This window comes from Apteryx mantelli, chromosome 6, assembly GCF_036417845.1.
Source record: "Apteryx mantelli isolate bAptMan1 chromosome 6, bAptMan1.hap1, whole genome shotgun sequence".
Taxonomy (NCBI): Eukaryota; Metazoa; Chordata; class Aves; order Apterygiformes; family Apterygidae; genus Apteryx; species Apteryx mantelli.
The window spans coordinates 50754624-50768627 of record NC_089983.1 but is presented as its reverse complement, the minus strand read 5'-3'; the positions used below and the strand labels follow the sequence as shown (position 1 = coordinate 50768627).

Here is a 14004-nt window from a genome sequence, read left to right as displayed (position 1 = left end):
TGATTGTCAGACGAAAAAAAGTACTGCATTTGGCAGCATTTCAACAGCAAAGCAGCTTCCTGCAGCCCAGGACTATAAACTGTATAATTTGTCCGCGGAGGCCTGTGCATTACAGAAATGAAAATTCCTTCTCTGACAGCATTCATTGCTTAGCACACAGCAATTTGGCTGTCAGAAACAGCTGGCCCAGCGGGGTGGGCCGATAGGAAGGGAAGAGAAGGAAGCGCTTACTCAAAGCGCCCACTGCGAGGATCAGGTTTCGGAGCCTGTCTTTACCAGCAGACAGCTCCGTGCTCCGGGATGCAGCTTCGTGTCTGAGCAGGAGTTTGTGGCTCAGACGGGAGGTTTCTCTGCTGAGCAATGGGTGGAAAAAACCCGTGCGATGATCTCCCGGCCCTGGCTTTCCCGGAGTGTTGAGTCGTGCTGGACACGCTCCGTCATACGGAGCCATGCGGTAGATGGGAAGTAAGTTCTCCTTCAAGGTTAGCTGTTTTCTGTCGGGGTGGTGAATTCAGTTGGGGGGGGGGGCAAGAAACAAACAGGAGGGTGTTTCTTTGGTGGGAAACATTAAATTCATAACTCTTCAGTGTGATAGCTGGTTAGAAAATAACCAGTGGTTATGACTTCTGTTAATTAACTACTATGAGTTAAATGTTGACGGAGAAACTAGCCTGTGTTTATTTGCCGTGTCTTTCTCCAGAAGAACAGACTGGTGCTAGCTGGTACATGCTTGAATTCTGGACATGTCTACAGCATGGTTTTGTGGTTTTTTCTCTATATTGATTTTCATGATTCATTGAACATGATCTCAGCAAAAAGTTTACTAAAATGACACTGGAGACAGCTGTCTGTTAAAGTGGGGCATATATGTGTGCTGAAATGGCGGCAGTTTTTTTTCCATTACTTTATCAAGTAACGCCACTAATATTTCTTTATGCTTAATTTCCTCTTCTAGGTCACTGGTATCTCACCTTTATGTTTTGTTTAAAGAACTGTGCTAAATTCTCACTCTAAACTTTCGTATCAGTTTTGTTCCTGTTATTTTTCTGATAATCTTTTTTGTGGTTATTTTGAAGTTGAAAGGATTTTTGCATTGTGTTTGAGTATGTATGAGCAACTCATTTTTTTTCCCAAGAAAAGGTACGTATGGGAAACTTGGATAAAAGCAGAAACTTAAAATGCTCTGGAAGCTGGTGTGTAGCTTTTTCCAGTTTTAATCTGTCTCCCTTTGTATGGCAAGCTGAAGTTCCAGATGTTGTTTTGGCTTATAGATAGTGAATGGGGGAAAAAATAAGCATTCTTAACATTAACAGAGTCAGACTGGCTGGTTCTGTACTGACAGGAAAATGGAGAGATAAAAACTCCATTAATGGTGCATGCGCTGCCTTAGTAGCCAATAAAACAATGCTGTCTTCACTGGAAATAAGTCCCAGATTGGCAGTGATCAGTGCCAACTGCGAGAGGAGACAGCTGCAGAGACCGAGAAGTACTAAAGTAAAACTAAACATTAACTTATTCAGATAGCAGTGGGGTTTTGTTCAAGTGTGCAAGTCAGTTCCTCTATCCGTCTCTTTTTCAGTTAAAAATTAATTCATAGCCCCCTTTTTTTCCTGTCCCCTGCCCTGAGTCCTGCTCATTCACCTTCTGTAGGTGACCATGGATGTTGGGTGGGAATGCAAAGCTGGACATGAAGCAATGTCAGTAAGCCTGAACTTAAAATATGATTTCAGGGTCAGATGGTCTTATGGCTGTAACTACATCAGAGTTTTGTATTGGAGCACCAATGTAGTTTTTGAAAACAAATCCCCTAGATGTTTTGCTGTGAGTTGTAGAATGGTTTGGGCATACATATGCTAGATTTCTTCTAGAGGAAACTGAGCTGGAAGCTCTGTTTCTGGTTTGTACCAAATAAGCCCCATCCTGAAATGGGGACGTAAGGGCCTGAACCAAGGACTGTTTCTTTGGACAACTTTGAGCCACATGTAGTAGTGGCAACTTTCAGTCAAGGGACCATGCTAACTCTATTCAGAAGTAAAACTGTTGAACTACGTGTGATGTATGTATTGTGGCCAGGAACACCGCTTCCTGTGCTAGCCTGCAGATGCATGTATTGTATTCTGTAGGTTCTCCATGTTATATTGTATTAAATATATAGATTTGATCTCTGCTGTTTCTTTTCCTGGCCATTCCTCCTGTTCCATTCACTCCTAAAATGTTTTTGTTTTTGAATGATAGTGTTCTACTTATTTCTTTCTTAAAAATGTAAATTTTGTTATCTTTCTATTGTTGAGAGTAGGAAATGGAAGTTTCTGGTCAGTGGGCTGCTTACCCCATTGTCTGTCCCTTCCAGTATGGTATAGTTGTCCATCAGATTTTTTTGACCTCACTGAACAGTTATAAGAATATTTAGTTCACTTGCATTGTTTAATACTGTAAAGCTAAAAGTTAATAGTGCTGACACTGACTCATCTAAATCACAAAGGAGACAAGCTGTTACAGCTCTTCTGGTATCTGAAGACTTGTCTGTGTTTGACTGCTGCATAGAATTGGGAAAACTTGTCTACACCACAGTTTGTGTGCTTTATTGAAACAAGGGTGGGGTGTTTGTGTGTGTGGTGATGTGTGTTTTTTTTTTTTTTTATTGAAGCTGGTGTGTATTGATGGAACAGGGTAAGAAACACTTGGAGTGTGTACAGTCTTAGCCAGTGGGTTGTGTAGGTTAAGATGGATTGGGATTGTAATGATTTAACCCATTTCACATTGTTTTTGCAACAGAGCTGGGAGTATGTGCTTCCCACAGCTGGTCGGTTGCGATTGTGTAAGCATTGCCTGACGCTCCAGAAACACTGTCCTTAGAAATCCTACAGGAGTGGGATGCAGGAAAAGCTTCAGAGTAAAAGGGCTGTTGCAAACCTTCACTGGAGATGTGGAAGATACAGAAAGAGCGTGTGGGTCTAGCAGCCTCCTGCTGCCTCCCTTTGCATGGCTCTGCATTCCTTTGCTCAGGTGCCTGGAGGCGGTAGTGGGGTGTCTTGGTCATGTGGTTTATGATTCAAGCCCAGCCCAAATGTTTTCATGCCCAGTCTGGCCTATTTTCTGAGAATGATTTTAGATGCCTCGGTCCATTGTATTGTGGTTTCCTTAGTGTCTAGTCCAGCTGAAGTTAAGATGATTCCTGGCCTAACTGAACACTCATAAGCAACGTGTTAGCCACTGCTTTATCTCAGCAACTGTGTTCCTGTTACCCAAAAGCCCAACTTCAGAGCTCCAGAGTTCAATCCATGCTGGTGAGAACCCAAGGTTGGTGGTGGTTGTTTATCTCTTTGAGCGGAAAGTTTTGCATCACGAAACTCAGGAGTCCATTTGATGCCCAGGAGGTAGATGAAAAACAGATTCTGCCTCCATAGAAATCTGTCAGGCCTTGCTGATCTAGCTTTGCATTTCCACTAAGCAGCAATAAGGGAAGCCTTTTAATATTGCCTGGTAGACCTGTTCACCAATATTATCAATTGTGCTGGACATTTTGATTATGAAAACTTCCAGGGCATCCAAAACTTACTTCCTTGTGGATTTGTAAATGATCTTTGCCCCTTTTGTAGGAATGGTTTCCACAAAAAGTTATTTGGAGGAAGTATATTCACTCCTCTAATTTGTGCACTCTCATCTCAGAGGAAAATGGCTTTATGCTGAATACTTCTTGGCATTGAAAAGAAAGTCGGATGGACCCCTACTCTGTCTGAAATAATGTTGTCTTTTGTTCTATCATGTTCAGAATGGTTTCTTACTCCTTCGTGTCCCATTAGTCTGAAGGGCTCCTGATCCAAAGTGTATTTGGGCACTTCCTTCTTCTCTTTCAGAAGCATTTCATAAAGGTCATCTCTGACTACTACTTGTCTTCTGTCTGTTACACTAACAATCATGGCTTGATCCTCTGTGTTGATGTTGAGTCTTGGGAGTTGCCAGTGGATGCATGTCATCAGCTCGCTTTGATCAAGAGTGCTCATGCTGTTTTGACTTAGTTTCTACATGATTGTGAATGAGGTGCTATGTGAGCTGGTCCTTCATTCAGAAATTCAAAGCTAGACTTGCTTGTAAAGAGTGTTTTAGCTTGTGTCTTACTTCACATTTGCAGTTGGCTAGAAATATGTGCAAGGTCAGTTACTGTCTTAGGTGGGGAATAGTCATTTGATTGGTTGGTTTCTATATCTCTAAGGGCAATTAAAACAGAAGTCTGGATAAATATATGGAACAGTTTTCTGAAGATATACAAGCACAGTCAGGTTTAGCAAGGCTGTGTGGGATGTATGAATTTGAAAACTCATAGCTAAATGGATGGAAAGGGAATGCATATCACAGAGCTCTAAAAAGAAGCGTCAAAAGCGTGCATATTTGGAATACACTTGACTGAGGGAGAGATAAGACACCCAATTATTAGACTGAGGGTTGGATGGTATGGAAATGACAACATGTATTGTGACTGGGAAAGAATAATTCATTTCGCCAGGAGGGCACAGAGAATGGTTTGCCTGTAAGATCAAGGTGAACGTGGCTAAAATGGCAATTACCAGATGCCTATGTGCAGTAGTTTGGAGAGGAAGAAGGGTCTGAGTAGAGAGCTCTAGCTCTTTTCGCATACTGTTTTGAATGGTAGCTGAATTAGTGTTTGTAGGCGAGACTGGCACAGGTACGACTTGAGAGGAGCAGAGATGGAAAGCTGTGGTGGAACTTCATGAAGTGTCAGATGAGAGAGGAGAGCAACTTGCAGGGTACATCAAGGGAGTGGGACTAGACCAAGGGGAGAGGATTAAGAAAAGAGCAAGACAAGCTCATGAGGAAGAGCGAAAACAGAGTTAGGGTAGAGCTCTAATGTGAACAAGAACAGAAGTAACTTTGATATTAAAGACAGTGGTGTGGGAGGGACAGAAATCTTGTTGGGGAGTTCTAGGAAGGAGAAACTGAAATACTGTTCTTTGCCTTATTAACTCTCGGCTCAGCTGTGAGTTACATTCATCTTAAAATGAAGATTGAACTTCATTGAGTCTAGAAACATAACATTTGAAGTTCTGTATGCCTCTGCGTGGTAGTGTCCAACTTGCATAATCTCGCTGGAGGAAGAAAGGTTGGTGGTGCTGTGCAAGAACCTCACATAGTCCTAAGACCAGTGCACCTACCCTGTACTGGTTTGCTTTGAAGCAGGAAAATGGACCACCATGCCTGTAATGTAGTTTGATCTTTTCTGTACTTTGTATTTAAGAACAGAGTAATATGGCTCTGGCCTGTCCAAACAGGCAAGACCAAATTGTAGAACAATATTGTTAAAATTCTGTGGTGGGGTAATATAATCTCTGAAGAATCTTACTTGCTCGTGTAGCAGGGTGTTTCCTCCTTTCTCTGGATTGCTAATTGTACTCTGCTCTTTGGACTCCAAAAGAATAGTAATGAAAGAATTTGAAATAAAAGTATGTTCAGCGACATGTGCCTATGGAGTATTAGGAACTTCTGTTCTCAGTCTGATAGCTCTAAAAATATTTTCTTAATTTGTATTCTGCTTCCCTTGGCTTGCTGACACTTTGGAGCAGTTAAACTTTAAATGGCAAACAAAACAAATACCTGACTTCTTCCTGTCCCTCAACCTTTCCTACTTTTTAGCAACCCACTGCTCTTGAAGAATGTTATTCTAATCCCACCTTAATCCATTAGAAATGAGCCAAAGGTGTAAAGCCTGATTCGCAGAGTGCTTTTCCCAGAATCTTTCCTCTCCTCCAGGTCCCTTCCCATCGAACAAGAAAGGGCACGCTTTTGTGGCTTGTCCTGCGATACTTCTGAGAGCCGTATGCCTCAGCAGCTTTCTTTTCCGCTTGGTAACTATTCTGTGTTATTTCTGTGCCCATCTCGCTCCGCTGTCCCGGTTGTTTATGTGTTTGGTGGCTTTACTTTACAGAGCACCTGTGTGTTTGCTGAATCATGCTGCAGTTGTGTGATTCTGCCAAAGCAATGAAATGGATGAAAACATTTTGAGCAGATTTTTTTCAAAATTCCATGAATTGCGTTCTGGTTAGGATGCTTGTGCTAAGTAGAGTGTTCTTGTGCTAATGTTATAGACCCCGAGAAGATAATTGTAGAGGTTCAGATTTGCTCAGGCTGGCAAAATACTGCTGGGATTATTGATGTGCAAATGAGGTTTGTTCCTGGTGGTGAAATACTTAAATAGATAAGGGGTCACTGAAGGGATTCTGTCGCAGTGACCGGTGAGGAGCGCTTTGAGCAGCATTCCTTGAATTCACTTACCCGCTATTGGGCTCCCAATGATCCAGCCTGATAACATCAGAGGCCGAAAATAAAAAACATTTGCACCTTTTAAGGTCCCTGCGTATGTGAAAACGCAGAACTCTGCTGTAGTGAGATACTGCTTAATTAATATGTCTGTCGGATCTAGGCTGCGTTTACCTTTCAGTTAGGTTTGCCACAGAGTGAGAGTGAGAGGTGGTCTTTAAATACTGTTCACATTATATAAATCAGACCCTAGCCATTAAATTAAGAAAGAGGCAACCCCCCCCCGACTAAGCAGCGTGTTAAAAAAATTTTTTTTTTTTTTGGATTGAACTACTCTAACTTTTTTTAGGGAAGAGTTAGTTAGGATTTTTGCTGAGACTAGAGCTAAAGGCTTCTTTTCAAAAAAGTTTGGCTTTCTTGTTTGTTTCAGAAATGCTGGCTGAGGAGTTCTGAGAAACTTTTGACAGGCTGTTCATATAATATTTAAAAAGTTAATGAAAAGCCTTTAAAAGTCATGATCTTAAATTAATAGCTATTGAACTCACCTACACTAACTTCAGCTGTCTCAGTTTTCTGGTAAGATTATAGTGTAGTTCTCTGAAGGAGTTAAAGCCGAACTGTAGGACGGGGCTGGTGCGGGGATGTTGTGTATCTGTGTTGTACACAAACCGTGACACAACCTTGGACTTAGGTCAGATCATCAGCGCTACCGAAGTGCAGCAGTTTAAAATCTGGTTTCAGCCCCACGTTATGATGCAACGTGCTCGACCGCATGGCGGAATTGCAGCGCAGAAGGAGCTGTTGTCGTCCTTTCTTGCAGCCGTTCTTCTAAAACTTCCCTAAAGGTCTGACTGGTGTGTTTAGTTTTTCAAGAACAAAATATTTGCGGACATGCAAGTAGTTTCCCTTCACATGGTCTCATGAAATTGCAAGAACCAGCCTGTCAGGAATTGAATCAGATCTGTTTTGGGAGAGAGAGAGCTGACAACTGTGTGATGAAAGCAAAGTAAAATGCATAATAAAGATAGGAACTTTTCTACTTTATTGTTTTTAGACTAAAACAAAAAGTAATATTCTGATTAGAACATAATTTTTATTTGGCAGATGAGTTTTTAGAATGAAGAACTATATCTTATTTGGAGAGCTATGAGGTGATCATTAAGATGAGACCTACCCTCCTCCTGGCTAATGTTCATGTGGTGACTGGAGGTGTGTTTTCACTGTGACTTTTAAACCAGCTGCTTGAGATCCTGCTGCTGCTGAAAGGGATGTTCCCAGGCTCAGCTCCGTGGGATCAGGTGCACGTTCCCACCGCCTCCCTCCTGCTAGCACCGCTAACATTGCGCCTTGGGGTGACTCGGATCAGCAGATTTCTTCATCATGAAAACCGAACTTGGGAAGAGGAGGAGAACAGGGTTCAGTCGCATCCGTGATCTGCTCCGACCTACCCTTGGGCCTTGCAGTCGCCGGAGCCAGGAGGAGGAGGAGGCAGGGGGTGAGGAGGAAGGTGCCTGGAGTGGTGGCACTGCGGTGCGGCGAGGTCGGGTCACCCGGTGTGGCGGTGCTGTGTCGCAGAGCGGTCTAACGCGGTTGTGAAACCGTACCCTAATAAAGCTTGGCTCTGGTCTCCTGTCAAACCACGTGCTCTGCTTGCGTAGATACGAGCTGAGTTTCTGCCCATGCTTTTTTCTTCCTCACCTGTCAGACAGACACGCCCAGAATGTGATATAAGCAGTATTTGGTAGTTCGTTTTGAAACGCCTGCAAGCTGTGAAAGCATGTTTCTCCCTGAACTCTTTCAGCACATACTACACAGATTAAAATCTTTATTTAATAAAGTAGTGCTAGCTAGATGAAAGCAGGCCAAGCCGCCAAGAGGTGGACTTTGGATAGGGTAAAAGTAAGTAGCTGTCACTGTGTGAGTCTCGTTTTATGAAGAGCAGAGAAACACAACATGTATGTGCAATTTCTGATCACTCGTCAGCTGAAAATATTTGTGTTTGGGTCTTGTTCACAACTAGTGGACAGATCCAGGTTCTGTTTTTAGAGGAGAGAGTTTTTATCTTCATTTAAAGTTCTGTGCTGAGATCTGGTAGCCGATACTGGTTACTGAGAAAGAACAATCCTGGTAAAAAAAAGTACTGCATCTTGGAGCAAGATTTGAAAGACGGGATGTTTTCCTTGCCTCTCTTATGCCCAAGGCCCCAGCACAAATTAAGTTGCCAAATGTTAATGGAAATTGTCTCCACTTTGTGTGGGCATTTGGAGTGGCCTTAGCACAGTGAGTGGTACCCAAGGTTGTCTATAATTCTGTTGAATTTATTTTAACAGACAGGGAAAACGTCCAAGAAACTTTCCATCGCACAGCTGCAACACAGCCTTTCCATGCCAATTGCAGAATGCAGCGTTCCCTTCTGCAGGAGCTGTGTTCCATCTAATACCTACGTAGCAATAAAATGTGTGTAGTATAATAAAATGCTGTCTTTGTTTAATGTTCAGGGCACTTAATGAGCTTCTGAAATACGTGAGAAGCAGCAATAATTCATGTGCATCTAACAAAGTGTCTTGAATTGATACTTACTCTATACCCCAGACAAAGGTTTTCCGTGGTACAGTGTTGATGCTTTGTAACTACCTCCCGTTGAATTTACGTGCCCTGCAAGGCGATAAATGATATGTAAAGATACACATGTGGCTTCAAAGGCACCAGGAAGTTGCAATATACGTTGGGATTTTCAGATCAATTTAAAAATGTCTGTGCCGCTCCGTCACTTGAGTAAGCCATCCAGTGTCGTGTTGCCTAAGACACCTGCATCGATGCAGTACCTACACAAGTTGAACCTCAACAGCTGGGCTTCCTAATGACAAGCCAACTCTCTCTTCAGTCTCCTTTGACCTTGCTGAGAAGCTTTGGTGCCCAGAAACAAAGTCCTGAGCCCACCTGTTGACTTGTGTGGGGAACCTGGCATTGTTTTTAGTCTCTTTGGTGCCCCTTACTCATCCTGGGCCTTCAGTTGCTCTGCAGCTCTCCAGGAATTACTCCTCTTCTGGACACGGGAGAGCTTTGCTTTCCGCTCCCATTAAAGGAGAGGCTGTACTTGTGTGACTCTTGCCCTCCTCTTCCTGCCCCCGTTCTTTCAAGAAAGGGAATGAAGAATTCCTTGCTTCTGGTCCACTTCTTTACCTGGGCGGGATTTTTTTTTCCTCTCTTGGATAAGTAGTGTGGGTTTTTTCTCTTCTCTCCAGACATTGTGTATATTTCTTATTTGTTCTCCTGTGCTGTGCAGTTTCTGTGATTGGTATGTTGGCTGAAAGCTGTAGGTGACAGCATAGGCAATAAATGGATTCTTACTTGAAGCCAGGTGGGAGGCTAAACAGGATTTTATTTCTGTAAGTGACTCTTACACTTTGTTACTTCCTTTTTTTTTTTTTTTTTAAAAAAAAAAAGAAGCTAAGGAGCAGCTCTTCATGAGACCACTCAGAACTATAACCTCTTAAGGAGTAGCTTTCGCTGATGTTTCACTTTGTACGGGTTTGTTTCCTCCTGGGCGTTTTATTCTTATCCAGCACAATCTTATGTTGTGATTTTGCTTTTATGTTGTGAGTACAGGGGAAACAATATCTGATAGCATGCTTCACTGTCTTCGTTGTTGCGGTCATTTGAACCAGAGATATTTAGCCTTTCAGAGAGACAATCTTTTGCTAATTTTCTGGAGCCGAAGTGCAGGCACTGTTGATGGGTGCCTTCTGCACTTGAGGACTGCCAAATGGAGTTTGTGGCCGATTTCTGTCTTGCTAGATCTTGGCAGCAAAGTTTAGGTTTTGTGAAAAGAACACCCAAGTTTGCTATTCTCTAACACCAGTAATGTCTTTGTATGTGCTGTTCTGAGGATATTTGTTAGCTCATGTGAGTTTCAATTAAAAAAATAAATTGGCGAATTATTCCTTTTTAAATGCTCAGCTTTCCTTTTAAAGACACAGCTGTTGATATATATAGCTGGTGTGTGGCTACTGTGGATGGTAGAATTACAATTCAGTATTATAGATGTTTTTTCTTGATAAAAATCTGGTGAGGTACATGCAAAATATGTACAGCCCTTGGGCTCTTGGCCGGTTGCCACCAGGACTGTCAGTGATAGTGTGGGTGCTTCCGATCTCATTAGGAAAGTCTGAACTCCTCGAATAGCTTGTGCTCCCATGCCTGTGCCATATTAAGGTGAAATGCAGTCTTGAATTTCTTCACTAATTGGACTTGCTCTTTCGTCCGGTGCATTCGTTGTGCTCTATCAGGGTGACGGCATTAGAGGCTGAACACGTTTCCCAACAGCTTGTGTTGGTGTCAGTGTGGTATTTCACGTTGTCTTAACTCCTGGTTCTTCCCTTCCTTAGTTTGTTGCAGTAGCTATCTAGGCCGTTCCAGCTGCGGATTGCGGGTCTGGCTTTGTTGTTGCTATCAGCCATAAAGGAATGTGTTGGGAGAAGACAAATAGATTTTCTTGTGGAGAAAAGAAAAGGGGGTATATATTTGCTATGGAAGTGAGAAATGTATTGGGAATAGTGTTTTCAGAATAGAGTCTTTAAACTGTTAGGGCTTTATGAATGCAAGTAGTAATCTTCTATTCTTTCTTATATCTAAAAGAATTAGCTGTGCATCTGTGTGTTAAGTGGATAGTCCTAACAGAGTATCGTATCTGACATACGATATGCATATTACTGTTAATTTATGCTTCTTAAAACTGTTTAATTAGTTCCTCCTTTGGAATACAAAGCTGGCTTTCTGGTAGGTACCTGCCTAGCCTGAGACTAGATTAATTTTGCTGTGTGTGGTTTATAACAGATTTGTTTGAAATTCTGTTAACATCTCTGTGCTCGAGAGCTGCCACTTTGAAGAGATGTTTCCATAGTGACCTATAGGAAGTTTAAGCTTTTCTAATTATATGCTTTTGTAGAACAAAAGTTAAAACGAATCATCTGCTTATTTTTATTGTACATGGATGGGAATTTACAGAATACTGTATCCCACTTCCAACTCTGCCATGCAGCTTCTAATGCCGAAGTATGGTGCAGAATGCTTAAATCGCAGGTGCTCATGTTTTGAATGCCCTCTAGTGGTAATTGTAGTTACAGTAATATTCGGTGTAGGAAATGTCTGAAGAGTTGCAGTCAGAAAATAGTAAAATTCATTTCTGCTTTCAGATGTATCAATCTTTATGCATTACTTACTGGTTGCTTTCTAGTCCATCTTCACCCCTGACATAGAGACCCTCAGACATGGCAAACTACAATAAAAAAGTAGTCACGGTTCCCGCCCAGCCCGAATTTAAACTGACAGAGTAAAGCAGCTAGACCACGGAAGGAGCGTTGGCTCGGACGCGTAACGTGGGCGCGCCGAGCGGAGGCCGGGTCCGCCAGGCCGAGAGGGAGGTGTGCGCTCAGCGGGAGGCCGCAGCGCCGCGTGGCCCCGTGGGGCTGTGCCGGGGGCCCGGGGCGCCGGCGGAGGGGGAGGCCGCGCGCGCCCGGCTTATCTCGGCGGCGGGAGGCGCGGGGCTGACGCTCGAGGAGGCCGGTGGCCGCGGCGCTTATCGCTCTGCTCGGCGCGGTGGGGAGGGCGGCGTTGCGGCCCACGTCGCTCCCAGCCCTGCTTTGGGGGGGGGGGGGGTTTGCATCCGGATACGAGCCGCTCTGTGAACCTGCTCTTACTGATCGCGGTGCTGGCTTATAAATCATTTTCTCTTGAGGTTTATTTTTAACTACTGACTTAACAGGCTCGCAGCAGACACAGCATACTCTGAGCAAAATGGCAACCAGCAAGGGATTTTGACATCTCTTCCCAAGTTTTTGGCAGGCTTTCAGCTGTCTAAACACAGTGTATTGGCTGGAGCTGGATAAATCACATACAGTAAGAACGAATCTTTCCCCCTTCCCTCCCTCCCTCCGTTCCCTCCTTCCCTCCCTCTCGTCTAGTTCTGAAATGTTTTGTTGCCTTAAAGCAGAGGTGAAGGCTTTGGTATAGTTAAGAGTTGCGTTATTGTTAATTTTTACAGTGGATGTGCTTGCTCTCAGATCCCTTTTGAAGGGAAACGAGTATTTCGCTTCCAGCCCTTTGCCTCCCCCTTTCTCACCCCCGCAGCAGATCCAGTCGCGGCAGAGTAACCGGGTTGTGCGGCCGAGGGCTGCGTGGGCCGCGCGCCAGAAGCCCCAGAGCTGCACCTAGTCTGCGCATACACGGCGCGGGATTTTAATTGGCAGTAAACACACGCAGGGTGGATTTTCTTTATAGACTGTTGTGAGAGTGCACAGGGCTTCACAGCGAAAGCAGACAAAATATTCTTTGAGACTTTCAGGAGAGTGAGCGTCTACGGGAACGAAGCTGCGTAAAAGCAGGGTTTAACCTTTTGGTATTTGGCTTTCCTGGTGGGAGGACAATGTACTTTATGAAATGTATGAAGCCTGTCAATAGCCTGAATTTTTTTTCTCACCTTCATAACAGGAGAAGTCTATTCATACATGTAAGCCCTTCTGAAGAGGTTTGCACAAATAGTTGCTTTCTGACATAGGGCTGACTGTTGGTCATTCAGCAGGGCTTTTTATAGACGCTCGGCGAGCTGTTTCTGGAATGCCCGGGTCCGAGCGCTGGGGCCGGAGAGGCCCCCGGCACAGCGACAGCATGGCTCCCTGCTCGCCCAGCTCCAGCTGACACTGGCCAGCTGAGTCATTTTAGGCAAATTGCTTAATTTCTGTGTGTGTGCGCACCTCTGTTTCTGTAGCTCTAAAGCAGGGATAATGATACTGGCCTTTTTTGTTAGGCACTTAAATGTGTTTAACAAAATTTGGTGTAATTTGGGGTGCGTTATTCGATGAAGGAATGTCTGCTGTTGCAGTGGTTTCATGGCTTTTTTTCTTATTTGACTCGTTTGGTCAGGACTGGTAAAACCCTCATACTTGCTGATTAATTGCGGTGTGGTACAACCCCTGCTTGCTTTGTCCTGACGCACGGGCGCCATTTGCGGACTGGGGGAGTGCGGAATGAGAGGGTGAGGAGCTGGATTTTAGCACCCAGCGAGTGTGTTACTGCTCCCCCTCCTGCAACAAGGAAAAATGCGATGGGCCAGCTCTTAGCAAAGAAGCTCGTTTGCCTCTTCACTGGGGGTATGTTTTGGTGATTTCCTTTCTTGTCCCCTACTTCGAGAAACAGGGGTAGGGGGGTATGTATGTTCTGCTGCTTTTGTTGTTTTTTTTGTTTTTGTTTAGTGAATCTTTATTGAGATAAACTGATGTTTATAAAGACAACAAATGCCAACAACTTGCAAAGTCTTTCTGGTTCCCATACTGTTGTCTGCTTCCTGTATCTTAAATTCCTTCTCTTTAGCTTGTCTTCAGTTCATGTTTCATATTTTTAATCTGGTTTCCTGACAGAATTAGACTGAATTAATTGCTGCGTCTCCTTTCCCACTCTCACTTGAGGAGGCCTGTGGAAGGTGGACGGTGGATGAGAGCAGGGAGAGCCCCGGGGCGGGGGGGGGGGGGGAAGGCAAGCGTGTCCCATGCTGGGTGGGAGGGTGGTGGCTCCACTGCCATGGGAGAATGGCGGTTGGTGCCCTTTAATTAGGCACTGAAGGATGCAGCCGTGAATTATGAATCTGTAGAAGACCAGGCAACCGTTTATTCACTGTTCATAGAAATACTTACTCTTTTTTAATGTCTTAACCCACTCTATCTTTCCAAATTTATT

The 14004-nt window shown here is 43.8% G+C and overlaps 1 protein-coding gene across 3 annotated transcripts in view; it reads left to right on the top strand.

Moving 5' to 3' along the window:
- ACVR1 (activin A receptor type 1) overlaps nucleotides 1-14004 on the top strand; it is a 70314-nt gene that overhangs the window by 17367 nt on the left and 38943 nt on the right. The window contains exon 1 of one of the 3 annotated variants that reach the window (XM_013945160.2): nucleotides 279-465. The exons of 1 other annotated variant lie outside the window; for it this stretch is intronic. In XM_013945160.2, coding sequence (XP_013800614.1) covers nucleotides 383-465 — 83 coding nt within the window. In that variant the 5' untranslated portion in view covers nucleotides 279-382. Of the gene's footprint in view, nucleotides 1-278; nucleotides 466-13205; nucleotides 13422-14004 lie in introns of those variants that run through there. One more of the 3 variants, XM_013945159.2, reaches the window with a different exon arrangement.